Source organism: Fringilla coelebs (genome assembly GCF_963513975.1).
Source record: "Fringilla coelebs genome assembly, chromosome: 6".
NCBI classification, from domain to species: Eukaryota; Metazoa; Chordata; class Aves; order Passeriformes; family Fringillidae; genus Fringilla; species Fringilla coelebs.
In genome coordinates this window covers 34,310,554-34,337,855 of record NC_140034.1, presented here as the reverse complement: position 1 = coordinate 34,337,855, position 27,302 = coordinate 34,310,554, and the positions used below count along the sequence as shown (strand labels likewise).

At 39.8% G+C, this 27,302-nt stretch overlaps 1 protein-coding gene across 1 annotated transcript in view; it reads right to left on the bottom strand.

Moving 5' to 3' along the window:
• SMOC1 (SPARC related modular calcium binding 1) overlaps nt 1–27,302 on the bottom strand; it is a gene marked incomplete at its 5' end in the record, with an annotated part of 125,875 nt that overhangs the window by 31,050 nt on the left and 67,523 nt on the right. Inside the window, 2 exons of the mRNA XM_084207560.1 lie at nt 8,472–8,552; nt 13,486–13,575. Of these exons, the coding sequence (XP_084063686.1) occupies nt 8,472–8,552; nt 13,486–13,575 (171 nt within the window). The remainder of the gene's footprint in view (nt 1–8,471; nt 8,553–13,485; nt 13,576–27,302) is intronic.

The following is a 27,302-nucleotide window of genomic DNA, read 5'->3' as shown; positions in this document are numbered from 1 at the left end:
GATATTTGATCTGGTTTAAGTTTCCAGATTTTGGGGTCTGATCCCCTCTAATACCTGGCCTCCATATCTTTTATCACAGCTGTACCTGTCACAATGACAACAGCTTCCATAGTCCAAGCAGAGAAAGTTTGGCATCAAAATGCAGCCTCTTCACTTCTTGACATCAGGATGGTTCCTCAGCAGTAGAAAAAACTTTCAACCTTAGACGCTGCCCTCGTCATCTTGAGACAAAGCTACACAGTCTGTATTTTTTCTTCCCTAATGCCTCTTTTCCATTTCACGTCGTTTCTAAGCACTGTGAGCTTGTGGAGTACCTAGCTTTGACATAAGCCACCTGTCTCTGAGCACATTCATTTTCCCTATATTCCTTTTTCACTGCACTCTCTCCACACTGAGAAATTCTGTTCAATAAAACAAAAAAGTAGGTGTTTCCACTGGAGCCTTAGCATTATTGGGAAACTTTTTTCACTTCCACACCTGTTTTTAATAGTCCTTGGAACAACTAGTACAGCAATTATTGGAGAACTTGCCTAACTCTTCTAGCTAGAACATACAAGCACACTATTTTTACAGTATTGTTACTCTGCAATTATAGGACACCAAACAGAAAGTCTTTGAAAACTGTCACAGGCAGGTAAAAAGTAGTTCAGACTGGTCTTCCTACCTACATCAACATTATATTTAATGCTACTACTGGTGAGGAACAGAAGGCAAGAAAGACAGGTTTATAGTGTGATGAGCCTTTTTATGCAGTGACAGAGCAGCTTTTTCCTGTAGTATTTTGCACTTTACAAGGAGGCAGAGGGAATTGTCTCTGACAGGAAGCTAGCAGTCACTTTTGGATATTTACCTAGAGTCAGCTGTAGAATTCTCTGCATAGAATATCTGGGCTTTCGAAGTTCAGTGATGTAACACTGGATTCAGATATCAGCCATGGCACAGAGAAACTGCTCCCATTTCATCAGTGTCATGAGGTGGATGTCCAACAGACATCCCCACGGAGGGGTAGGGTTTTCCAAAGCCTAGATGCAGCTCTTCTCCTTCACAGCCTTATACTGTACTAGTCAATATTCATGGCCTTTTTGGAAAACTCCGTGAGCAGCAGATGCTCATAGGGATACACTGACCTGTGTTTTGAACCCTTTTTTTTTTTTTCTTCACTTCTCTCTTTTTCTTCACTTGTCATTTGCAAACCCCACCAGAGCTTTTGGTTTCAGGAGAAGCCTACCTAGGCCTAAACATTTTCCAGAGGTTATCTAAGAGCTAGCAATGACAGTTACCTTGAAACAGCTCCTCCTTAATTGTGATACTTCAGAAATGTGATGAATTTGACAGGAACATTTCAAGAGAGGTGGGAAGGTGAGTCAATATGTGCAGCCTTTCTGCAGGCACCAGCATACATTGAAATGGATGTCTGAATTGCAGATCCACAAATGAGCCTGTGCTGAATGCTGCTATTACAAACAGCAAGGAGACTCTGCTGCTAAGGAATTACTTCAGCAAATCAGTGCAGCCCCTCCAATCAGAACCAGCTTCTGCTAAAAAACAAAACAAACTCCACAAAGTTGACCACTCTCAGTTTGTGTCTGTATGTTCAGGTAATGCCTGCTGTTGGAGCTTATTTCCTTTCCCTTCCTCATCAAATCCCCAGTGGTTTTAAAAGCAGCGCGGTTTTTTATTTCCCCTTTTACCCCAGCTCCTTATATCTTTGCCCCTTCTCCTACTGCTCCTTGTCCACTTGCCTTAACTGGCAGCTGCAGAGTAGTAGTTATGACTCCACATCTAAAGTAATTTATTTTCTTTCTTTGGGGGATAAGGAGGGGGGGAGTGACTGAATTCTTTGGGAATGATTTATCGCACAGCTCTCAGGGGGAGCTTCATTTATTTGCCTAGCTGCATATGGTTTAACACCTATGGTTGCATGCTGATTATTATACAATGTTATTTTTCCCACTTGTATACTTTGCACCTTTTCATAGAGCAGATTAACTGGTCCCCAATGGCATGTTATTTATGACTTTGTTTGCTGGCTGTCTGGGAAGGGTCCTGGTCTTACATTCTTCCATTTCCCCTGCTTCTGCGCTCTCCTACATATTCCCTTCTTCACCACACACACCTGTCACACTGAGACTGCAGGAGAATCACCCTTGGGCATCACACATATCATCCTTCTCAGAACTTCCAAAAGGGAATAAGAGACAGAGGCCTCCCAAGTAGCAGCCAAGACAGGAAAGGATGCCTGCACCACAGATGGAGCCAGAGGGAAGGGAGGGATAATAAGTAAGGAAGAAACATCACATTTGGGCTTGCAAGGAAACAGGAACTCAGCAAATAAGATCATATATATTTGTTGTGAAAATGTAATGGAATTTAGTAAGTTTTCATTTCATACTCAACAGGAGCTTACCTTGAAACTACTTTATTTGGTATCAAGCCAGAATCTAAACTAAAATTAATTCAAAACAAAACCAAAACAAATCCTCAACAAAAGAAGGGCTGGGAGGACTAATGCAAAGGTCTGAAGATAAATAGCTGTGGCAGATGGGACAACAGTCACAGACTTTTAGCCCAATAGTTTTGACAGGTTAGAGGAGCCCTGTGTTGGGAGGTACTGGCTCAAGATGCAGGAAAAGAACCAAGAAGGATACATTAAAAGAGGACAGTAGAAAAGACAAAAGCTTTCTGACACACTGGTTCTCTCCCATGAACTCTTGTTCTTGACACCATCAATGACACTTTTTTCCTTTTCAGCTACGGAGAAATTCAAAAGCCTTTAACTAATCCCAGGTGTTATGCCCAGAGGAGAGAGAAGCACAAAAACATTTACCAAGGAGGACTGCAGCCAGTATTAGAATGTCATCCATAGGCACCAAAATTTTCCAATTCAAATGCCACCAAAACATCTTATTCAGACGTCCCTAAAGCACAATTATTCCTGACTACACCCCCTTTAAAATCAACCTACTTTCCTGACAAGGTAATAGCTATCTCCCTCAGTATCCTGACTAACACTAACCAGCCACAGATTTTGGGGAAGAGCCTACAATCCTGTATTAGACATTTGGACAGTAACATTTACAGAACTGGAATTGAGAGAGAGACAGCCAGTTTCAAACACAATTAGTTCAGTAATAGTGGAAAATAGGAAAAAAGCAGCAGCAGCAGAAGTCCATGGTCTCATGTCTTTAAATAACAAGGTGGAAAGTGCTGTGCACCAAGAGTAGGACAAGACACCTAAGGAATAAGGCTGAGAAGCCTTAGTGTGGAATTACCCCCATTAATAACATTGTTTTGTTTTTCAAGAACCTCATCTGAATCTACCTGTGGCTCCCTGTTCTCTGCAGTGTTCCACATTTCCAAGGAATGAAGAAATTTCTCCAACTCCAGATAACTGTACATTCAACAGATAGGTGCAAGGTCTCCCAACTCTAGAAAATAATATAGGCATTCAAGCTCTTTCTGTTTATCCTCGCTTCTGAAAAGGAAAGTTCTAATAACAAATTAAACTCTTGTCTAACCTTGGCTATATTTGCGGTATCCCACTAAAACTTGAAAAGAGCTTCCTTCTCAAGCTCTGTCTCATTACATGTTCATCTCACCTGATCAAGAGGAACTACACAGATTTGCACTACGGTCTCAAGCAGACTCCTTTTTAATGTATGTGATTGCAGAAAGCCTCCATATGGATAAGGCAACATACCCATGAGTACATTAGCCCTTGGGGCAGTTACTACCCCTGATCAATAAGAAAGGCATGCAGGAAAATGGTGTCACTTCCTAACTGAGCACTAGAGAGAATGTTTTTGGGGTGCTATGGATGTTTTCTTATGTTTTTTCTTTCCTGCAAGTGGGAAGAAAGACCCCTAAGAAACACAGACAAACCAAAGAACTCAAGTCCTGGTAATAACACTTGATATAATCACACCCCACTCCGCTGTGCAGATCTCTGGAGACAAACTGCACACAAGAATTAAGAGACTCCCTTTCAGGTGGAGGGGGAAATACATATAAATGTGAAGTTCTCAAGTTGTTTCCCCCTTTGAAAAGCCCTAAAGTTTGGGCTTCAAGTTGACTCAATTAAGAAAAAGAAATGTGAATGCCACCATTCTTGTTTTCAAAGCTCATTCAGTTATACTCTGTCCACTAAGAGCTCCTGACAGGAGAAAGATCTATCACTGAAATGCCATCATGAGATGCCAACACGATGCCTGGGTGCCAGAGCTGAAAAGAACAGGCCACATGGAATTGGTCCCCATCCACCAAGCAAGATTTTGAAACAAACAACTATGGGGTTTTGGGTTTTTTCTTTTCTTTTTTTTTTTTTTTTGAACTAGGCACAGCACACAGAAACCTGTCTTCAGCTGCTAACCTTAATATATTACTCATTCTTCCTTTCAAATAACGTCATTTTCAAAACCCCAGTGACTGAAGAATATTTACTTGAGGCTGCTACTGCTGGTTTCTCCAGAGCTGTTTATTTTTCCATGCAGGGGCTCATTACATCATTCTGTGGTTTTCTTAAAGGTTGTCACGGTAAGCTGGATACAGGCTGGAAACTCTTGCTAACTAAAACCAAATCACTAAGTAGCACAAATTAATTTGGAGACAACCCAACTCTGGAAGTGAGGAAAATCCCTGGATTCCTCAGTGGAGATGAGGTGCTCCTAAACAAGCAGCCATTAGATTTCTTGGAAGTGGAAAACATTATCAAATGCTTCCCTAGATTAAGAACTTAAGGAAAAAATAATCACTTGGACTGTTTCAGGCTGAAACAGGTTGGGGGTGAGGGGAAGAGGCTGAAACAGTAAAAGCAGAATGAAAAAACAGTTGCCAGCCATGCTGATTAGAGAACAGCCCTTGCAAGAACCCCACCTGAATCACCTCCTGCTCTGGCAGTGTTAAAAAAAAACACGTTACAGAGAGCAGTGCTAGGTAGCAGTGCTGTCTTAGTTAGCTTAAGGCATCCATGTGCATGCACATGTGGATGACCATGTTTGGGAAAGGGAAGAAGCAGTAAAAAATATTTTTGTTATCTTGCCACAACACCACTGTGCTGATCTAGACCTTTCACTTGCCCCAAAAAGAAAAATTTGGAACTTGCAGGATTCATAAAGACAGAAAATGTAGTTTTTAAGTGTAGAAAAACAACTTTTCTGCTGTGCAACAGTCCAGATGTTCATATTTTGGCTCCTGCCTCGGGCTGAGAAGGTTTGAACCTGCATCTCACCCTACTGAGAAAAAGGTGCCATTTAATTATTTATGATGGGCTGGGGTAACAGCACTAGCAATCCCTCCTAGCAATGCTCTTTTACTGAGCATAGAACAACTCACTGGCAAAATGCCTGGAGACATATAGGTTCTCAGTCAAGTGCTCTAATCACCAGGCTGGAATCATTCTGCTTTTCCTGATCCCTAGCTTAATTAGGATTTACACATGCCAAACAAAATGTAAGTGCTCCAAAAAAAAGAGATCAATTTCAGAAGAACCTCTTCTGTTTGTCAACACTAAACAGAAGATGGAATACTCAGATTTCAAATGCAGCCCTTACAGGATACAGGCAGCATATATCACATGGGGTGCCACCAGCTCTGCAATGCTCAGCTGCCTGGTGGGTGGCTCACCTAACACTGACCAGAGACAACGACAGCAAATTAAAGAGTCTATTTGACTCCATATAGCAATTCTGAAATTCTCCTCATGGTTGACATAGCAATGGTGCTTGCTTTCCAAGATGTCCAGTGTCAGTGCTGATTAGAGAACAGCACATACCCTCTCACAGCAGTATCTGAAAAGGACAGGGCCATATAATCACCACAGGGAGAAGAGAGATCAGAGCTAAGTGTTTCACTATACAAACTCCAAGAAATAGGAAGTAAAAGAAGAGTTAGGCTGGATATTACAAAAAGAAAAAAAAAAATCTGAGATTGAATTCAGAGAGCAGAGCAATTTCCTTTGGGGAAAAAATAAAATCTTGATTATCTAAGGCATTTATGGTACAGTAGAAAATGCTGCTCTCCTTACAGTATAAACATTCACTAGCCCTAAGGCAGTAGATTAGATAACCTACCAGGTCTTTACTCTTTTCCCACTTCCAGTTTCAGTGATTCCAATTAAACTGCTGCAAAAGCATACAAAAGCTATATCTGCTCCAAGACTGTAAATGTAAGCTTGGATAGACAATACAGCTGAGGCAACAACAAACTGAAGAATTCAAATCTTGTGCTAGCAAAACTTATCCTAGCCTTTTAAAAATAAATTTTAAAAATGGAAATGTGCTAAGCATTAGCATTTCAAGTTGGGCCAAAGGCAATTAAAAACATCCCCCAGTTTTGCATGCCCATTTCATGACAGCTGTTTCATCATCTACAGCCAAGACAGACTCAAAGACACTTGAAGAAACATGATTCTAAATTATAATTCTCCCCCCCACCCCCCCGTTCTCTGCAGTTTGATCCTACCTACTGTACCTTGCCTTTAACATATATTACAAGGGATGAAAAGAATGAAAGATACCAAACAAGGTGACTAGGCTTCACTATTTGAAAGAAAAAGGCTGAAGCAGCCCACACTTTATAACACTTAAACCATAGCTCTAGGCAGTATTTCTTAATAATTTGTGAGAAACTGAAAAGGCTGTATATCTGTATGGCCCAGTAGGGAAATTTGGGGATAAAAATTGGCAACCCAATCTTTTAACAAGACCCTACAGTAAGTGAGCATCAGAGCAATCATAAGGCTGAGTCAGATGAACCACGTCTCCTTTTAGCTTGCTGTATAAACCACCTTTTACACAGCTCTTGAATTTTCCACAAGATCATTTATTTTTCATTTGTAGCATGCACTCCCTATAATTTTATTTGAGTAACAGAACTGACATCAGAAACAACTGAAAAAAGGGAGCAAAAGTAGTCACCCAAGGAATCCTTCTGTGGACAAAATTCCAGTTCAAATCAGGCAGCTTCCTGACTAAACAATCAAAGTGATTGCCTTTACAACATGAAAGCCAGCCTACTTTGGCTCTGTCAGGCCAAGAAAGGGTGGAAGACAGACCATCCTCCTCCCAAGTCCCTTTGCATCCTCTTAGCATTCTTCGTTCCATTATGAGGTTTTCTGTATTAGAAGGAAAGCTGGTCTCCAAGATAGGTAGGACCCATTCAAAAGGATTTTAATATTACACTGTCGCCTTCAATGGTACTGTCAGTTGCTGGTTGTCCCAGCAGTTGACAAAAAACCAGAAGCTGTGTTTGCTCTCCCCTGAAAGATATCCTTAAAGAAGGATGCTGATACTCACACATCATCTGAAGCTTCAGATCCACTGGCATATCCTACACAGACCACCCTGCTACAAAAACAGCTGGGAGGTGAAGCTCAAGAGACTTGTTAAAACTGTGGTCTGGGCAATGCTGGCTGTCCCCCTGCCAAGAGCTCTTCATTCTGCAGCAAGAGAGTTTCACCCAACCTAACACTGACTTCACCCTGCAGCTTGGAAGTGGCAGAGGAAGGTTAAAGGAACTGTCATGAATACTCTCTAGCTAATCCAGAAATACCAGATGATGAGGCACTTCAAGATATCACAATTTATCTGTTTAGGTGACTGGAATTATTCCAGCAGCCGTTCCAGGCATGTATGTTCCATAAAATATATGCAATAGCAGCATCTCCTATTCAAATCTTAAAGTAACCCCATGGCTTCTTAAAGCAATTTTGTTTTCTTAGATTCCCTTTAATTTCTTCATTTCTCCCACCTCAGCTAAAATATCAGGCAGAAATCATTCTTACTAAGAATCCCTAACCTTCCTCTTCAGATTCGCCACTTTCTTCTCATTTCAATGACTCCACCATTTCACCTGCATCTCCAATCTCAAGTTTTACACTCTGACTTCATGTCTTCCTGATTCCCCTTTTCCCACTCATGTTCATGATCTCTTCTTTGCTGTTTTTTAGGCTTTGGTATTCCCCCATCCCCTCCACTACCCACAAAACAATCTCATCATTTTGGTAGGCTCACACACAATTAAATCACCTTTAGTTGTGAAATAATCTGCAAATTTCTCCATCAAAAAATATCCCCTGCAGAGAAGAATCTTCAACTCACTAGCAAAGAAGCCCCTTTTTGTATTTTTTGCCAATGTTAGACCAAAATGACAGCCCAGATCTTTCAGCCAAATGCCTCAGTTCATATATCCATGCTGAACTGCAAACAGAGTAAAATGACAGATGACTTAAACGAATGAACAGATTAAGAAATTAAGAGATTCCCCAGTTATGGTTTGTGGAAACAAACATCCTTCTTCACACATTGATTATGGCCCTTTGGCCACAAAAAAGGACCTTATCTGAAATTACTTTATAGCCTGGGCTGCAAGTAACCCTAGGAGCTTGACAGCTACAATGAAGAAAGAATGAAACAAGAACAGATGTGAGGAGCTGCAGACTAGTTAAAACAATAATTTTTTAGACAGAACGTTACCTGAATTCCTTATATTAGAGCTGTTCATTTTGGAATCTTTGATGACCAAGTGCTTAATCCAAAGGGTGGGTGCTGTGATTTCTGAAAGAATAAAAATAACAGCCTTAAAGAAACTGCAGCAACTAATAATAATACACATGATAGTTACTCAGAATCCCTGTATGGTTTGGGCTGAAAGGGACCTTAAAGAACGTGTTATTCCAATCCCCCTGCCATGGTAGGGACAGTTTCCACTAGACCAGGTTGCTCCAAGCCCCATTCAACCTGGTCTTGAACACTTCCAATGATGGGGCAGCGACAGCTTCTCAGTGCCTGACCACCCCCACAGTAAAGAATTGTTTCCTCATACCTAATCCAAACCTACTCTCTTTCAGTTCGAAGCTGTTCCCCCTTGTCCTGTCACTACATGCTCTTGTAAAAAGTCCCTCTCCAGCTCTCTTGTAGGCTGGCTTCAGGGACTGGAAGGCGCTAGAAAGTGTCTTCTGAACAACCACAACTCTCTCAGTCTCTCTTCATAGAAAACAAGATGTCAGCTACAATAATGCCGTAACTGATCTTTCATCTTTGTACAGACAGGTTCATCCCCTGGTGAGGTCTTCCAACTCTTATGAACCACCATTTGTAATTCTTCCACAAGGCTCTCTCATTATCTTCCTATTTCAGAAAGTATATCTCTGCTGGCAAAACCCTTTTTCATCTCCCTCTAATCCCCACTTCCTAAATTCTCAAAAAGCCTTTTTCCTCAAGACTCAGAGATCACAAACATTGCATTGGGTATTATGGTATATGCTGTTTCCCCCAAAAGTACATATGAAATCCAGATTTTAAACAGTCAATCCAGACCTTAAATACTGCTTTAACAGCCCAAGAAGGCCTGGCCACAGACAGTTCCCTAAAACAAGCAACAACAAAATCCGAAATAAATAGGCAGAGACATGAAGATATTTCTGGAAAGACTTGAAAGGAAGTCTGTTAAAGAAATAGGTTCTGGTTAGAAAAGCATGTCTGATGCACTAACCAAGACATCCAAACATAAATTTGTGGAAAAAAAGTGCTTAGAGCACCTCCTCTGAGGTGTTATAATCAACTTCAAAACATATCTGAACCTGCCCTAAGCCACAGAAATGACATAACCTCAGCATTTGATTAGAACTGAGCAAAGCAGTACTTGCCATCATGGGCTAGAGCACCTCATGTGACATCTTCAGGATTGATACTTTCTGAAAAAAATGTCAGTTTCCACAAGAATGCAACTTAAATAGTACATCCTGAGGTTTTTCTTGAGTTCCTCTAAGAACTTTTCACATGAGTTTTCCTGCTTCCTTCTTGACATTTACATGGATCTGCTCAGCAAAGGGAGAGGCTGGCTGAGTAAAGAGAAACTGATTATAAACTAGAAGAACATGAAATATAAAAGAAAATTAATTTCTCCTTCCTAAATATTTTCAGTCACATTGATTGAAGGCATCATAGTTAACTGTGTTCAGAGCATTTTTTTCACAAGGAAGTATAGGTTGAACACTATTAAACAAAGTTTTATGGCTGAAATATCAAAAGTTGCCTTATCTGCCAGTTTCACTACACTATTTTATCAACACTCGGCCATCATATGCTTCTATAAATACATATACCTACATGCTTTGGTTTATGGACTATTTTTACTTTTGTGCTTCTCCCCTTCCTAGCTCTTACCCAATGTTTAATTTGAGGTAGTTCTCCCCAAAATGGGCTTAAACACCTTTATTTGGGTTGAAATCTAGCTCTGAATCAGCACCATATGGACCAGGTATGTCTACAGCTGAAAAATGAGGGACAATAAAAGTCAACAGAGGCTGAAGAATGATGAAGGCCTTTAGAAATACAATGGTGTACATCTTTCAGTGAGGCTGAAAGGTGCACAAAAAGGAATTCTGTGAAAAAAGAGAAAGAGAAAGATAAAGAAAAGGAAGTTAATTCCTTGGAATCTACCATAAAAATGTATTTTCAATCCAGGTAACCTGGCTATCTTTTTGGATTACAGGCACCTCTGAACAACAGATCTGTGGAAAGAGTAGATTGCCACTGAATTAAGAGGCAAAGTTTACCAAAAATAAGAGATGTGTAAGGAATATATCTTTAGGAAATTATTACTCCTTGCACATGGAAACTAAAGAGGTGGTGAAAACAAAATAACAGAGCTTAGAAGTGGAGGAGGGAATATAACATTTTAAAACTATACCAAGGACATTAATAAAACACTCCTCAGCAGAGGAGAATCTTGTCCTAAAAAAAGATTCACTATAAACATCTCTAAGATCTGCATTATAATAATATGAAATAATTTTTAGAGAGATGGCTGTGTTATGATTCAAACCTTGGATGGGAGAGTTTAAGTTATCTGATTTACATTATCTCTGGCACTGCTCTGTTATGCCCTCAGGGAAGATGGTAGGGAGTGGGAGGGGAACTTATGCATGAAATGCGAATTTTCATTATCCTCTAATGTAGATGAAAACATGGGAAAGGTGAATCTTCATCTTAGGGTTGCTGAAGTCCAAGAGGTATCACACATTTCAGGGGCACCTGAGTGTACGTAGGGCCCTTTGAAAAAAAGTCAGCCCCTTGTGTATGGAAGGTAGGCAACCAAAGCCAGAACAGGAAAAAAACCCTACACTGTTATTGTCCATTCATGTTGATACCAGCTCCACCCTGGCTGCCTGACTTTGAACTTTTGGATCTACAGTTTTACAGGAACTCATCAATTCTCAAATTCACTGAAGTGGAATGGGATCTGAACTTTAATGCCTTTGAACATCTATGAAGATTTCAGACCTGACAGGTGAATGGATAACTGTTTTGCTCTTTTCTGTCATTTGTGTCAGACATCAAGTACAAGCCATTCCTCAGGAAGACCTACCCAAGACACTGGGAGAGTCTTCTAGTGAAATATCCCAACATGTTTGCCTGGATAGGATCAAGGGATTGCTCAGGATGACATCCTGAGGTGTCTGGTCCAACCTTCTGCTCCAGACAGGGTCAGCTTCAAGAACAGAGCAGGTTGCTCAGGACTTTAGAATCACAGAATATCCTAAGCGGGAAGGGACCCACAAGAACCAATAAAGTCCAACTCTTGGTGCTGCACAGGACACACCAAGAATTCCACCATTAATTGTTTGTTCTTACAGCCACCACTGAAATCTACTTAGTCCTATTTTACTAATAGAGATGACAAAATATAGAGTGACAAACTTAGACGAGATTCTTCATCAACACATAGCCTAGTTACCTGCCTGTCCATCTGTTCTCCAGAGTCATAAGGGACACTGCTATTACAACAGGAGGCCATGGCACTAGTCATGCTCTCTCAAAGTCTAGAAGATAAGGTCTTGAATATTTTATTGCAATGTTTTTGAGAGCCAATCTTTCATCATTCAGTCCAAGCCCATTTATCAGACTGGAGTTCACATATAATCAATGTTTTTGATTGAAAATGTTTTTCATGGAAGGTAAAATAACACTTTTTTCCAGATTCTGCCCATCACCAGAAGAACCAGGAAAGCTGTGCTCACTACATGACTTCAAGAACTTTGTCCACTTCTATTTGAATGACCAAAATGTTTAAACTCTCCTAGAAGGAGCTTCTGACCAGGCTGTATTAACCACATCATCTCACTCCTGCATTCTACTAGCACATTCTTTCCTTTAAATATCTATGGGTACCCTCTCAGGGGAAAACTTTAAGGTCAGAAGTTTGTGATTGCCAACAGTAATTTAATACAATATCAGCTTACTGCCAGAAGGAACTCTCTTTTGATATAAACAAGAGAGAGCCAGCATGGCTTCAGTCTCCTTTGTTTATTTGAGAGCATTTTTTCTCTGAGAGCTTTTCTGTTTCCTAAAGCTCACAAGAAGATTGTTACAAATCTACGATCACTAAATACGAAGTGATAGGACTATAGCATCTAGCATCTTGCCATTAAATATGTTTATTTTAGCAACAATAAAACCCCACCATAGCACCCATTTCTACAAGAAAGCAGGAAATATCAACAGAAAAGTACCTCCTGCTATTGCCCAGTAGTCTCCATTTCTGCCTTTGATCCAGCTTAAAAAAGGCATGAAGTACAGCAGTCCCCTATGAAAATGTATAGGCTTTCTCTCACTGCCTTATGGTCTATAGTTTCAGATGAGTCAGAGTGGTTCATACTTCAGCCCATAGCTTCACTATAATGGTTGTGGGTTTAAACCTGTAGAAAACAGGCACTGCTTCCAAGCAATATGCAAGATATAAGCAGCTTCTGTAAGGCCTATTCTCTACCAAAGGAGAACATTCCCACTGGTATTTATATTTGTATGCGTAAAAGGCTTGAACCCTCTGTGACGACAGCCATTTTTTTATCCTTGTTTAAAGGCTGCCAATAGACTAAGGTCCGATATTCCCCTCCAAAATAATACAATTGCAAGATTGCCTATTTGAGAAGGGAACTGCCTGGGTGGGCCATGAATTAAGTGGGCCCAGGACAATGACTTCATTTGCTTAAATAGTATGTGCGTCAATGAAAGCATTTGCTAAATAAAGAAACCTCCCAGCAATTTTCTTCCAAGTCAACATTCACAAGCTGTGGTTTAGCATTGCCCTTCCTTTTCTGAAGCTCTAACACATTGCAGAGGTTATGAAACTCCCAGTATTAGTATCACCAAATGGAGATAGCAAGGGGGTGAGGACAGTCTAAAGGAAGTGGCCACTTCTGATTTGATGCACCTTTTTTTACTTGCTGGGACACACTTTTTCCTCCAAGATTACACCAGGAGTCTGATCAACTGGTGTTATTGCTGGATTCCAGAAAAGTGGGGAGGATGTAAAAGGATTAGGGAAAATGCCTGAGGTCCCAAGGGCACTCTAAAATTTGGATAACTTACGAGATTCACTGGCTTGTCTGCTTTGCAGGATATAGAAAGCATTTATAACATAAATCCTAGAGGAAAGGGAGAGGGAAGTAGCTTTTTTGGTTGTTATTTTAAGGGATGTTCTTACCTTCTCCATCGAAAATAGGCTGGGTTTCCATGGTAGGCGTTGGCTTCGAACCATCATCTGAATTGAGGGTTAGAAAGAATCGAAAAGAAACTACCATTATTGAGGTAAATACTATCTACTCTCCAGTACTGTTGAATGATTGGGATTTGTACATGGCCCGGCCAAGTCCAGAAGAGAGAGAAGACAGACAGAACAAAATCATATTATGCTAAAATGAATAACATTTTACATTAAATATGCATCAAGCCCTTTTGGTACACTTAAAAAGCCTCCCCCCTCCCTCCTTAAACCACTGGTGTTTATCACCTGGTAGTCTCCCCAGAAGGCAATTAATTGCCTTTTTAGTTTCAAGTCAGTTCAGTTTTACACAGTCCATTTCCTGAAACAGCAAAGGTTCTGGAGATTGCTGTCCTATCATGTCTTTCTCCTCACTCCTTTTGTTCAAAAGAAAAATTCTTCTTCTGAAACTTAACTGTGTAGAACTGGCACCAGCGTTTACTGCAGAGGTGTTAGAACGTGATGGGCAATAGCAAATCTTTTTTATTCACAATGTCTGCATTAAGGTGTTCTCTAATTGCAATGTGGTGGCAATGTCTTCCAATGGAAAATTGTGGAACAATAATTTCTCTTACATTAGGTTTAGGTTTAGTTGAGTCTGTTTTGCCCATGACAGTATTTGGTGAGTGACCTCTCCTGGACCTTAACTCACAAACTTTTGATACATCTGCTCCCCTATCCAGTTCGAGAGCAGAGTGATAGAGCAGCTTTGGTGGGTGCCTAGCTTCTAGCCAGGGTCAGCCTACTACACCTAGAATTGGGCTTCTTTTCCTCTTGAAATACAGTGACTTAAAGCCTTCAATTTCTAGTAAGTATTCTTTGCATGTGTTAGTGGCAAGAATGACACTAAGCAGCAAAGTGGGCAGTACCCTAAAATGTAAAGTTGCACAGTGAAAATCTGTTGGAGGGAAGAGTCCATGCCAAAAAAGCCAGGCTTGCCTCTATCTCCATGACCATCAGATGCACAGGGCAAACACTCTTTGAAGGAAACATACATGGGACAGTCCTTCCTAGAGGAAGCAATAGCTGCCCTTAGCCTTCTCTTATATCAGCTCCATTTACAAAAGTAAGAGACCATTGGAAGAGGAAGAGAAAGGCAGAGATGGAAAACATAAAGTCATAGACTTTTCCCACCTGTACCTGTATTTGCAGGTTTTTTAAGAGAGGAAAAGCTTGAACACCTCTTCCACAGTTAATTTATTTTATGCATTTTGACACAAAGTAGTCTAGTTCACAGAAAGCAAAAACATGCTGATAATTCCATTTCAACCTCAGAGATCCACTTAAGTAAAGTACATTGACAGAAATGAGAGAGACACCCTGTTGTCATGTTCCTCTTCATCACTGCATTTGGTTTTATAATAAACTGCAAGTGTAGCAAAAAATACTTAGAAGAAAAAATACTTACCATTCCTCAGTCAGCTCTCGTTCTGAGCTTTTCTGTTATTGGGCATTACCAGTAACCTGGATAAGCAGTATTTATTTTTTTTTAAAGTTTGAGCAACTGATTTGGAAAAAATTCCTGAATATTTCTTAAATTACAAGGAGGAAGGCTTTGCCCTTTAAAGGCTCTTTGGATAGAAGTAAATAGCTGATCTTCACTTTTTATGTTAGAATAGGTTGCTCTGCTTTTGCAAGACTCCAGGAGCCACGGGTATGGCTTGTTATTTATTTAGGATGGCACTTTACACTGTAACAAAGCAGTGAACAGAATGTAATTAGCATGACTGGCTGTAAAGATTGAGAAACCAACCCCAAACTGCTGAAGACACTCATAGAACAAATAGAAAGGTGAATAATTCTCAAGTTAGACAAAATAGGAAAAGACCTGGTGTTAAAAAAAAAGACCAGTGCAATAATAAGTTTCTTATTGCTCTCATGAATGCTTCTGCAACAAGTAATTACAGAATTGCTTTTCAGATTTAAAGCAGCAACCTGGAAGCCAACAATGAGGGAAAATTAGAAGTGGATCTGAGCCATAGCACTTGATCCAAATCATTGAAATTTGGCAGAACACAGGATGTTTCAGGTTCAGGGGTATTCTTTCACATTCATGTATGTGCAAGGAGCACAGCAGCAATTACAATTTGTCAAATATATTCTTCTTAAAGAGAATTCTGCAGCAGCTTTTGTATGAAGTTAGCCATTAAGCTACTGGAGAGTATTAAACAAACCCTTCAGTTCAAAGCTATTGTTTAAGATAATCTCAGTAAAATGGCTCAATGGATTACAAAATCATTTCCTTACTGGATTACTAAAGCCAAATTGTCACTAAGTCCACATTGTAGCAGCACCCAGCACAGTATTAAGGGTTTTGCAAATAGAGAGAAGTATAATTACTCCCCTGTTGTTCAAGGAAGTACAGTTCTTTCATCACACATACAAGAAAAAAATGCAATAGACAAGAGCCCTGTAATTACATTCACCATATTTCAAAAATCAAAAGCCAGAGATATTTCTGATTGTTTTTTAAAGGTCATGAAATAGTCACATAAAAGACAAAAATTGCACTTCATTAAAAACACCATGCTCACTTCCCAGCTGCCAGCCTCTTACTCTGAAACTACCAATTTTATTTTTTTTCTTAAACTGGAGAATTCTCAGCAAGTCTCAGTGTTCCAAATTAGCTTACGTCAAGTTTCACTGCTGTTCCCTCTCGGCAGAAAACCACCCTATTACTTGCCTGCTCTTATTTGATTTTTCCTCTCTCTCAATACTCTGTTTGTCACACTGAACGTTTGTTCCACTGGCCTGTTTGCTCCTCACAAACAAGGCATAAGTTCTATTTTACATACCGGAAAGTTTTAAAAAAACATTTTGTATTCCTTAAATAAAAATTTCAACATAGAACAAAACCCTTAACTATTCCAGAGGCCTAAGGTCTCCTGTGATACTATATGAGAAGTAAATAATACTGTTACTTTGGGTACAAAGGTATGTTCACTGGGTACAGTCTCTTCCTTTCTTCAAAGAGCTGGTAAATTCGGCACTTTCAAAAGAGGCATGCCACTGCAATAGTTCCTTATACACAGCATGTCACAGAGATTAAAGAGATCAAGTGTTACTTCCTAATCCCTCTAGATAGCAATGATTCTAGATCAGAACTCATGTAATTCAGAACCACATCCCTTGGTTGCAGAATATTTTCAGAGCCTTGAGGAGGAGTTCACTGCATACTTCTCTTCCAAGTTTTACAACCCAGCATGAATACCCACTTTCTTTTTCCAAGACCATTGTTTACAGACAGTATCACTCACCAGAATACCTCCCCATGGGACATTTTAAAGCTATAAAACTCCTCCAGTAAGTGTCCTTTTCCGAGGGTACACTTGCAAAAATTAAGCAGATTTTTCTGGTTCAATTGCTGTCAACTTTCAAATGGTATTATCTTTCCACAGGACAAGAGTGAAACAGGCAGGACTAAATGAGATTCCCTAAGGCATTTTCACATTAAGGTATCTTGAATATAAACCAGAATTACACTTCCTCTACTACTGTCAGAAGCTCACGAGCAAGAACAGTTTTTATTGCACTTGACTGACAGTGACTTGAAACAGGGACAATTACTTGTACATCCTGATCTACTACTAATGCCGGGCAAGAAATCTTTATGCTCTCACTAGAATACCCTTCCCCATGTCTTATCCTTGCAAAACATCTAGCAAGCATCCACATCTGCAATGACTGTAGCATACAGTGGGGTTGAGGGAGAAGGAGGACACCTGTTAAAGTGACCATTTTACTCTGAGTGACAAGCACTAAGGCCATGAGCAACTTAGATTACCTCAGGAGAAAAGTAAACTCCTTGACATAAAAAAGCATTATTGCTATGGAAAAATGTGAAGTAACTGCCTGCTGCTGTGAATTACCATTCTCAATTCAAGCCACCTAATGGAAGCTGTAAAAAGGAGAAAAGTTAGGAGATAAAAGTGATGTACTGAAGGTTGATGTTGCTGGGGAAGTACATAGGTCTTGGTCTGCTAATGTGATGATGCAGGTAGTCAGATGACTTGCCCAGTGAGCATATTTTTCCTGGGTAGGAGATGTGATGTGGGAGGCTAATGTTGTGTTCTGACTGGAATCCATGAGGCAATCTGTAAACATTTCTTCCATTTTGAAGAGCACAGGTGTTTATGGAGTCAATCATCCAGGCTATATACAAAATCTAATCTTTTTTGAAAGTCTATAGCTTGAACATCAGTGGTTCCCAGACCTGAGTCAGACTGATAGAATAAGCAGATGACAATTTTAAGTGCATAGCTCTGCTCTGGGAAGAGGCAGCCTTCTTCCAGTGTCAAGTGGCTCCTTTACTTACCATTATCTGGTTTTGGCTGAGTCATTAGAGAGCACAGCTGGAGCTAAATAGGCAACTCAGAGCACAGAGAGACAGGACAATGAGTGAACTCTTAACAGGTCCCGCTCAATGCAGCAAAGTCCACCTTTAGCAAACCTGTCAAGCCAACAGCAAGAGAGAAGAGCTTTCCTAGGCTCCAGTACTCCTGAGGGACTCAAGTCATACAAACTCATTCCTGCAGCTTTAGTAACTCTGGTCAGACAAACAAAGAGCTGCCAGGTCAATTAGGTTCCTTGTATCAATGCAGTTCCTGAATCTTGAAGATGCAGTTTTGACTTTGACATTTCTATGTATTACCCCCAGATCCAGGTATTTTAAAGTATTTTAAAAAAAAAAGAAAGAAAAAAGACAACAAAACTTGTGGTTTTACTACATGGGGTCTTAGACAAAAATACAGTCCCTTCTAGTATTGCTGGGGAGGAGCAAATTGTTGCCTTAACCACAATCCTTCCCTACATTAAAAGAAACAATTTCAGCAAGTCATAACTAATTTAATAGTCTATGCAACTTCTATGTACAGACATATATTGCCAACATAAGTGCAGAAAGTTAGCATTCTTGCAAAGAAAATTTTTTCAATCTGGCCAATCAAGGTAAGTTTCTGCAAGCAGCTGAAACAGAAACACACCAGTGCAGATAGACCTCCCTGCCAAGTTTTCACACTCCAGTCCATAGAATTATTTAGGTTGAAAAAGACCTCTAAGATCATCAAGTCCAACCACTTCTATGCATGGAGATCCCTCAGCTGTTACAAAAAAACAAACCAGCTTTTTAAATCAAATCAGCAAAAGCCATGTTCTCACTCTTTATTGCTTTAATTTTAAGAAATAGCAGCAATGTGCTGCCTTTGAATATAACAACCCCCAAACACTTGAACATGGACAAGCGAAGTAAAATTTTGCTTAGAAAGGGGAAAATATGCCTAAGTGCTAAACATTCAAGGGCTCTGTGGGGCTTAAGGATCTCCTGACTGCAGAGGTTGACTTTCACTGTCACTGCAGTAATTTTTCTCTTCCTATGTCAACTATTCTGTATGCCATATGGATGTGGGCAGCCTTTACTTCAGCACTGCATTCCAGATATCAACCAGACAGGATAAGGAGCCTTTCCCTGTGCCTTCTGGAAGGCATTAGTTCCCCCCACTTCCTTCTCACATCTCCCTCGCAGGTGCATCAACATGAAAAAAGCCACTGAAGCCCCAAGGACTTTGTGGTCCAATGTACTCAGTGTTTGTTTGGCAGCACAATTCTTCGCCCTGCAAGAAAGCCTATCCCATGCACAGACAGCTGGAAGTAACTCTGACCCCTGTGACACAATTCAAAGCCTCCTCTGTTTGGCTTTTTGATTCCTGATTGACACACTCACTGCCAGGCGGAGATAAATGCTGCTGGGAGGACAATGTTGATCTGCTCGACTATTCTTGTGAAGGACTTTTTCAGAATAATAAACAAAAAACACTGGTGTGCTTAAGTGTCTGAATAGAACTGGAGGTAGACAGAGAGGGGAGTGGAGTGCTTTACAGAGGCTGGCAAGTCGACTGAAGAGTTAATTGTCTGGGTGTACAATGAGTTTATTCTGACCACAAACAAAGAGCTCCCTCTTCCTGGGTCTGGTCCTTCAAAAGCAAAAGTGTCAAAAGCAGTCTGGAGCAGCACTCATTAATAGCAATGCTCTAGTCTCGGGCTCAGTGGCTTTAAAACTATTGAATCTTGAGATTCAGACAGAGTCTCTCTAAAATGCAAAGTCCTTATTTAGTGCCTAAGTTCTAAAGGCAGTTCAACAGTAATTAGCCAAAAGAAACCTCCCCTCTAACCTCTCATTCTTTACAGCCTTTAAACAGCTTCTTTTGAAAAATTAAGACATAGCAAGGTATTACCCTTCAAACATAATGCTATAGATACCTTCCCCAACATGCAATCCAGTTTTATATTATTTCAATTATGTGTCATGTAAAAGTGACCCTTAATGTCTCATACTTGGAAAGCTACAAAATCCCAGCCCACATCTGGATGTGCATTTCAGAGCTTGCACTATAATAGGTCAAACCAATACAATGTCCAAAATCCCCCCCTGCCTCTGGGAAAGTTCAGATCCAGATTCAGATTTGAACTTTGCAGGTGGAACCAAGCTCTTAAGGTAATTGCCACTTAAAATACCTGACTCCCTTCTGTAAGTTGTACAAACCTCTCTGGGGAGAAAAAACATCTTCCTAGTACTGCCACATGGAAGACGAGGCAGTTGAAAACTGAGCCACTACACTTTACACTTTATTTTGATGGCAAAACTTCTAGGGATTTTGATGTCAATGCAGAGACACTGCACATTATTTGAACAAGCAGCAGCTATAAAAACCAGAAAATTAAGCTGAGCTGTTTGTGAACTTTCTCATCATGTAAATTTGCTTCACTACTTGTGAAAAGTTGTTGTTCTGACACACTTACAGAAATGCAGCATTCTAAAGAACATTTTTCTCAAGTGTATGGGCATGCTTCCAAGACAAGCTACCTGAAGATTATTAAAGTCATTATTTAAGAGCACTCACCTAATTCAAACTTGAGACTCACCCTCTACTCTCCCCTTTCTTAAGCTAAAATCCCCAATATAGCGCAATCAACTAATTTAGGAGGACAGCAGGGAGCCACAAGTTTGTGTGATCTCTCTTTTGTTCTACTGAGTAATAAATGAGGGATTCAAAACCTCAAAACCTGTGAAATAAGATTTCTTGGTTTGCCGCCAGTTTCTCTCCAAATTGTAAACAGTAAACCGCAGTCTTAACCAATTTTGCAGGCTTGGACTTTTGGACAAGAAGCAGCAGTACCCCACAGGTAGCCTGAGTACAGCTGTAACTCAGAATAAGGAACCTGTACACAGTCCTGCTGTTTAGAACCAGAATTCTCAGTTCGTTTCTGGGCCAAACTCCAACACAGAGATGATGATCTCTATAAAAATAATTTATACATAAGATATAGGTTAAAGAAGTATATGATCAGATTTTAGTTCGGTTATCAGAGCAATTCTGAGGTCAAATGCAATGAAACTTAAATGGAAAAGACCTGTCACTGCACATAGATTTACCTTACTGCAGTTTTACAGTTTTCAGACTTTACAGCCAAACTCCTTCCCAAAAGGCAAAATAGGTCTCTTCAAAGATTTGGAAGTAATAGGAAAAATAAATTCCCAAGGCCAGATTTGAACCTTATCTGTTAAAAAGGTGAAGCAGGTAATAAAGGTCAGGTTACTTTTGAGACCATCTTCAGTTTACATTTGCAAAAAGCTTTCTTTTCGATCAACGTGGAATCAGTGTCAAGCTGTGAAGACATTGTCCCCACTGTGCCCTCCCCCACTTTCAGAGGCTTATTATTCTCACTCTTCTGTTACAATCCCAGCAGCGGTTTTATTCCTTAAGCAAACAGAAATCATCCAGTGACTTAGAAATACATGGTCTTGTCATCGGCTCTGACCTATAGAGCCAAGCCTCCAGTTATGTCACTGTCTCAAAGATAATGTCAACTAGGTTGTCAGTGATTTTAATTGTCTTGATTTAAGTAGAAAACCTTAAGTTCACTTCAAGAGTGGCTAAAATTGCCAGGAGAAGGAGAAAAAAAAAAAAAAGAAAAGAAAAAAAAAAGAAAAAAAAAAAGAACCTGCATATCCATTCAAAGGCTCTTGAGGGAGCTGCTAAGATACAAGTAATTTTTCTTAATCTACCATTTCCACTCAGTCAGATTCAAGCCCTTCTCCCTTTGAGCTTAGTCCCTTCCTTCCATCCTAGTTAAAGTACTGCAATTCTTTGGAAGAAGGGACTATTTCCCTGGTATTGCTGCATTTTTCTATCCAACTGCTGTTCTGGCTGCTTTACTGAGTAAACATTCTCTTCTTTTTTTAATTACTGTATAAGCTATACAATACTTTTACCTTGAAAGATGATCATATTCCCAATCCTATGGCTTCAAATTTAATTCTTTTACTTCATTCATACATCTTCTGAAATAAGCTATGCAGCAGCAGGGACGACACCAAAATCCCTCTTTGGACTAGAGTCCATTAGCCTCATTGAACACCTTGCCTAGAAATGCCACATGTAAGTGCCATATATTGACTTGTATGTTTATTTCACAATACTAATGAAAAATGAATAATTATTTCACAACATAGTATCTAGCAGCAGACAAGTTATGAGCCCATACTCACCAGCAATGTAAGAATGTTTAAAACACTCTAGTTCAACTACTTGTTGAGATAAGAGAAGGGGAACAAAGCTCAGAGTCCCAGCTCAGCTTCCAGGCTCTGCTTCCGTCATCTGTTAAGTTTTCAGACAGGGTCTCAGCCTGCCTTGTCATTGAAGACTGATGTTTCACAGCTGCTAGCCATGCTCTGCACAGCTAAAGAAATGAATCTCAACCACCATGGAAAGTGGGTCTTCTCCTTATGAACCAGCAACAATTTCAGTATGTAAAAAATCAGCTATGACAACACCTGGGAAGGCTATTGGAATGCCTTCAAAACTAAAAACCACATACAGGCTGCAAAAAAGGCTCCCAATGGGAGCAGAGAATATTTTTCATTCAGCTGTGTACTTAAGCTGTCCTTCAAGAGTCTAATGCCATCCCCCTACTGAGACACACACCTGAGGGGAAATGGAGACACAGTAAAAGAATTAGGGGGACTAAATGATTTTTTGGTATGGTCATAACACATAGCACCAAAAACTACCTATTACCAAAAATCATGACCACCTAACACATTTGCTGAGGAATAATGACATATTTACCAAGTACCAATGGCAGCTGGCTGTAGGGATGGCAGTCTCAAAACAGAGTCTCCAAGGCTCATTTTGACCAGCAGACACCTTCACAGGTCAAATGGCATAGAAAAGCTTTGCTGTGGTAAATACAACCCAGCAATTATACAGCTGTAAATCCAGCGCTTCCCTTTTTTTTCTACAGAAAAGGATCAAGGTAATGAAGATGAGAGGAAGAATTGAAATAACCTTATTCTTCAGGGAGATTAACAATTGAAAGGAAATAAGCTGTAATAAACACTGAATAAAGAAGAATTAGGCTCTACATCTGTGTAATATAACTGCATCCAAGTGCATATCAATATCGGCTACAACCAAATTATTTGGAAAAGCTATTGCCAATCCATAGAAGGGATGTTAGGCCATCTTGTTCCAAGAAGGAGTACTGTCTGTACTAATGAACTGAGAAAAGGGAGGTGAGTTAGAGCAGGCAATGTAATACATGGCTGCTCCACAGTCCTGGCACTAAGCTTCACAGGGAAACTGGAGAGACAAGGCACAACACAGAGAAACAGACTAGCAATATTATACAGGCTGGGTAAATCACAGTCAGCAAAAACTGGACTATAGACTGTTAGGAGTGTTTGTTGGTGGCTTTTTTTTTTTAATCCAAAGCAGAAACACCTCCAAAGTGTCAGCATTACTTACGCTGTAGAATGAGATCAAGAAATCAGCAATAGCTAGCACTGAGAATGTTTAAAAATAAATTGAAGGAGGACAAGTAGAGGAAGAGATGCTTAACTTTTTTATAGCTTCGTACTTGGTAGAAGAACTCTTTTATATCTCACCCTGTAAACACTATAAGTAATACAGATACTGCAGAATTTTAAGCTGCAGTATCTTAATTTTGAACCATCTTCCATTTGGCTCACTGCCTTGAGTGACATTTGAAATAAAACAGTGAGCAAAAAAGTTTCCACACAAAGAAATATTTTGCTTAAGGCACTATATCTCATAGCAAGATTTTTAGCACTTGACATTGCCCCAAACTTTGAGCAAAGTTTGCAAAAAGCTCTATAGCACTGTCAACAGCTGCCTGATCACTGCTGGCAAAAGCAACAACCACCTTATGATTGTTTAGTTTAGCTTCTCTGGTTTTATTCTACCTACAATATATCATTATTTTTTCTTTCTTTCCAGGAGCCACTGCTTTGATGTGAAGCATTCTCTGTTTCCACACAGCTCAACAGACACCCCCTCCTCAACTACCTCCCCTGAAAGGCTGCTCAAAGTCCACAATCAACTACCACCTTGTCACTTCTAGGCTGTGCAAGAGCCCAGAGAGCTGCAGCTGTGGAAAAGGGAGCACATCTGAAATGCCCACAGGAACAGCGTGATTCTGATCAAGGAAAAAAAAACTAATAATTGTTATGCAAGTTTTATATAGTAATTACAAAATTCCTAGCTTTGGAAACATTTCTGAAGCTACCTGATAATATAATATACAGTGAGCTGGGGCAAGGGGCATGGAATGGTGTGGTTGCAATACTACGCTTTATTCCTTCTCTCCCCAGTATCACTCACATTCCCTTTCACTCCTCTCCTTCCAGCTCTGGTCTCTTCAAGGTAAAGACCATAAATTCTCCCACATCTTCAAGGCCTGTAAGTGGGGGGTTGGAGACAGCAGCAAATTTGCCAGATCAGTGGCCATTTGAAATTCAGACATATGGCTGAAGCCCTACAGCTGCATGTGTTAATTACCACACGTGTCCCCTGTAAAGCAGTCTGTTAAACACAAAAAGAAAACAGAAGAGAAAAAAGCCTTTCCAGGGGATTAAGTAAATAGTCTAAATTTTTGACCCTGCACCCCCAGACACATGCCTGTGTATAAGCTGCCTTCCTTTCTCCCAACACCTGCATACTGAGGAAGCACAAGACCCCTGCCACCTCTAGCCATGTGCAGCCAGCCTATCTCAGGGTGTACTTTCCCCCTCCCAGCTCCTCATTTCCAGCTTCTTCTCTCGCCAGCCCCTCTCCCTTTCTCCTTTAGAGGACTCATTCCTGGCTGACAACCAGACTAGTCTTAGGCTTACAATACACCTTTTCACTTCTTTGCAGGCAAAGAGAATGGATACCTCACTGTTATATCTGTATTGCATGTGTGAAAATGAAGAAAAAGGAGGGGAGGGGGAATATATGTTTTTCCACTGCTTGTTTCCACAGGTTTTTTTCCTCCCTGGATCATTAAAAAGGAGTGTCAGAGCTTTAGTGAGCGAGCACAACTTTGCTCTCTAACTACATAGCCCCAGCTTTTTCACCCCAGAAGCTGAGTATTGTCTAAAGGAGGTTTTCTATTTAATTATGACACCAAAGGAACAGTTCTTTGTGAGGAAAGGAATGGAGAACAGAGGGAATCAGATACAGTAACAGTACTGCTGGAAGGACCTCCAAAGGATCTAATGTGTTTCAGAAGGAAACGTGCATGTACAGAATAAAGCATCTCAGTGTACACAGGGTACAAGTGACAACGCATTCTCAACATTAAAATATTTTTATTTTAAGGTGAAGGTCAATCCTCAAGTTACATACTGCCAGACATCTACAGTTGTATTGTTCAAAATGAACCAGAGACAGCTGATTTTAAGAATCATCTCATTTAATGGCATATTTGTGAGAAGCTGAACAGTCAAGACGAAACCTGTCAAGTCCTTACACAAACTGCTTTGCTGCAGCACCTGAAGGTCCCATCAGAAACTGAGGATCAAGCTGAGCACAGGAACATGCAATAAAAGACACAGACACTGCCTAGAAAAGTTCAGTCAGTGGGCAGGACTTCTCCCATCCTTAGCCTTTATTTTTGCAGTACAGCTCCCTTGCTGTCAACATAGAACTAAAGTCCAGATGAGCAAAGAGGAAAACTGTTATTACGGATAGATCTGTTGAAAAGAAGCTTTAATTCCCCTAGGTGCCATCTCAGGAACTTGAACAAACATTGGGGTTGTCTCTCCAGCTTCTCCCTACCTTATTTAAGGGCACACATGGTCTGCATGCATTCAAGATTTCCCATCGCAATTTCATAGTTTATTTCTCTTATAGAGAAACTTTGACAGAGCTCAGGGGGCAAAGGAGTTGAAAGGAAAGTATTTCCAGCCCCTTGACCAAACACCTGCACCACGACAAAAGACATTTCCTGGTGCATTACTCCAATTTGAAAGAAAACAACACTAACATTCAGATGTCTAGATTGTATAAAGCATGAGAAGAATAATGTCAACAACTCTTTAAAATGAGAAAAGGTTTGGAGTCTACATAAAGTATTTTAACAACAAAACCAACTGACAGACCCCAAATTTGTTCCATTTCTCTGCAACCTGTAATGATCAGACACCAGAAATCCACGTATAGCACATAAACAGTTAATAATACCTTAACAGATGTTGTTTAATCAATTGTTAGTCTACTTATTAAATCTACTCACCAGGTTGCTCAATACTATGACTTAATAATTTAAAAACCTTTACAGCTGTTCTTAAGACATTACAGACAGGACTTGTCTGTAGATTGCTATAATAACACTTGTAAACTAAAATTTTATTAAGTCATATTATATAGACTAAGCTACCGATTGGAACTGCTACTTTATAGATGAAAGCAGAATTCTTGCATTGTATCAAACAAAATACACTTTAAAACAGAATTTGCCTTCTTTTATACTTGCCAATGAAACTTTCTTCAGTCTCAAATTTGATACATATGTTCTGAGGCCCACAAAAAAGTCTTGATGAAAACTAAACAATTTCAGACAAGGCAGCAATGTGGGGAACCAAAAGGATTGTTTTCAGTTCTACTGCTTATGTAACAAATTTGAAGTTTTACTTCTAGACTTTAATATTTCGAAACTCTGTTTGCTTCATGTGATATATCTAAGTGCTTTTTAGAACATTGCTCTGCTCTGGAAGATTATCCAATATACACAGTATTATAAAATTACATTCCTCTGTTCTCAAAAATAGATCACAATTCTCATTCAAAAGCTGGGTTCTTGCTATATAATAAAATCTGTTATGTTGGCAAACTACAGTGTACCATACCTGTGAAATTGTCTTGCTTTCTACAGTTACATTTGATTGGAACTCAATAAATAATTTTGTAGATGATATACAGTATAGAGATAGCAATAGGAATCAGGGAGAATTCTGACTATTTACAAGCTGGCAAACCTACTGTTTAAGTTAATAGTATTTTTTACAGAATTATTCTTATAATAGGAAAACAAACTTCAATTCCACTGCTAAGCTGGCTTGGAAATATAAATACGAGCTAAGCAAAATCTTATGTGCTACAAATTCCATCTACAGGAATTTTGCTCACAGCTCACTTGAGCTATTGCAGGACTGGTTTTTTTTTTACACTAACCCCATAACTTTTCAGTCAACTGAGCTTTTATCCTAGTTACACAAAGAGCACATATTCATGTTTATCCCATAGACTGTTTCCTAACTCCATCAGATTTTAACAGGGCAGACTGAGAAACTGTCACAATCAATGTGTGGTAGAACAAATCAAGCTGTTGCACATCTGAAGGACTTGCAGCACTCCTGCAGCACACACACATAGCAAGTTGGTTGCTTTCAGGAAGCAGACTTATTACATATGCACAGTACA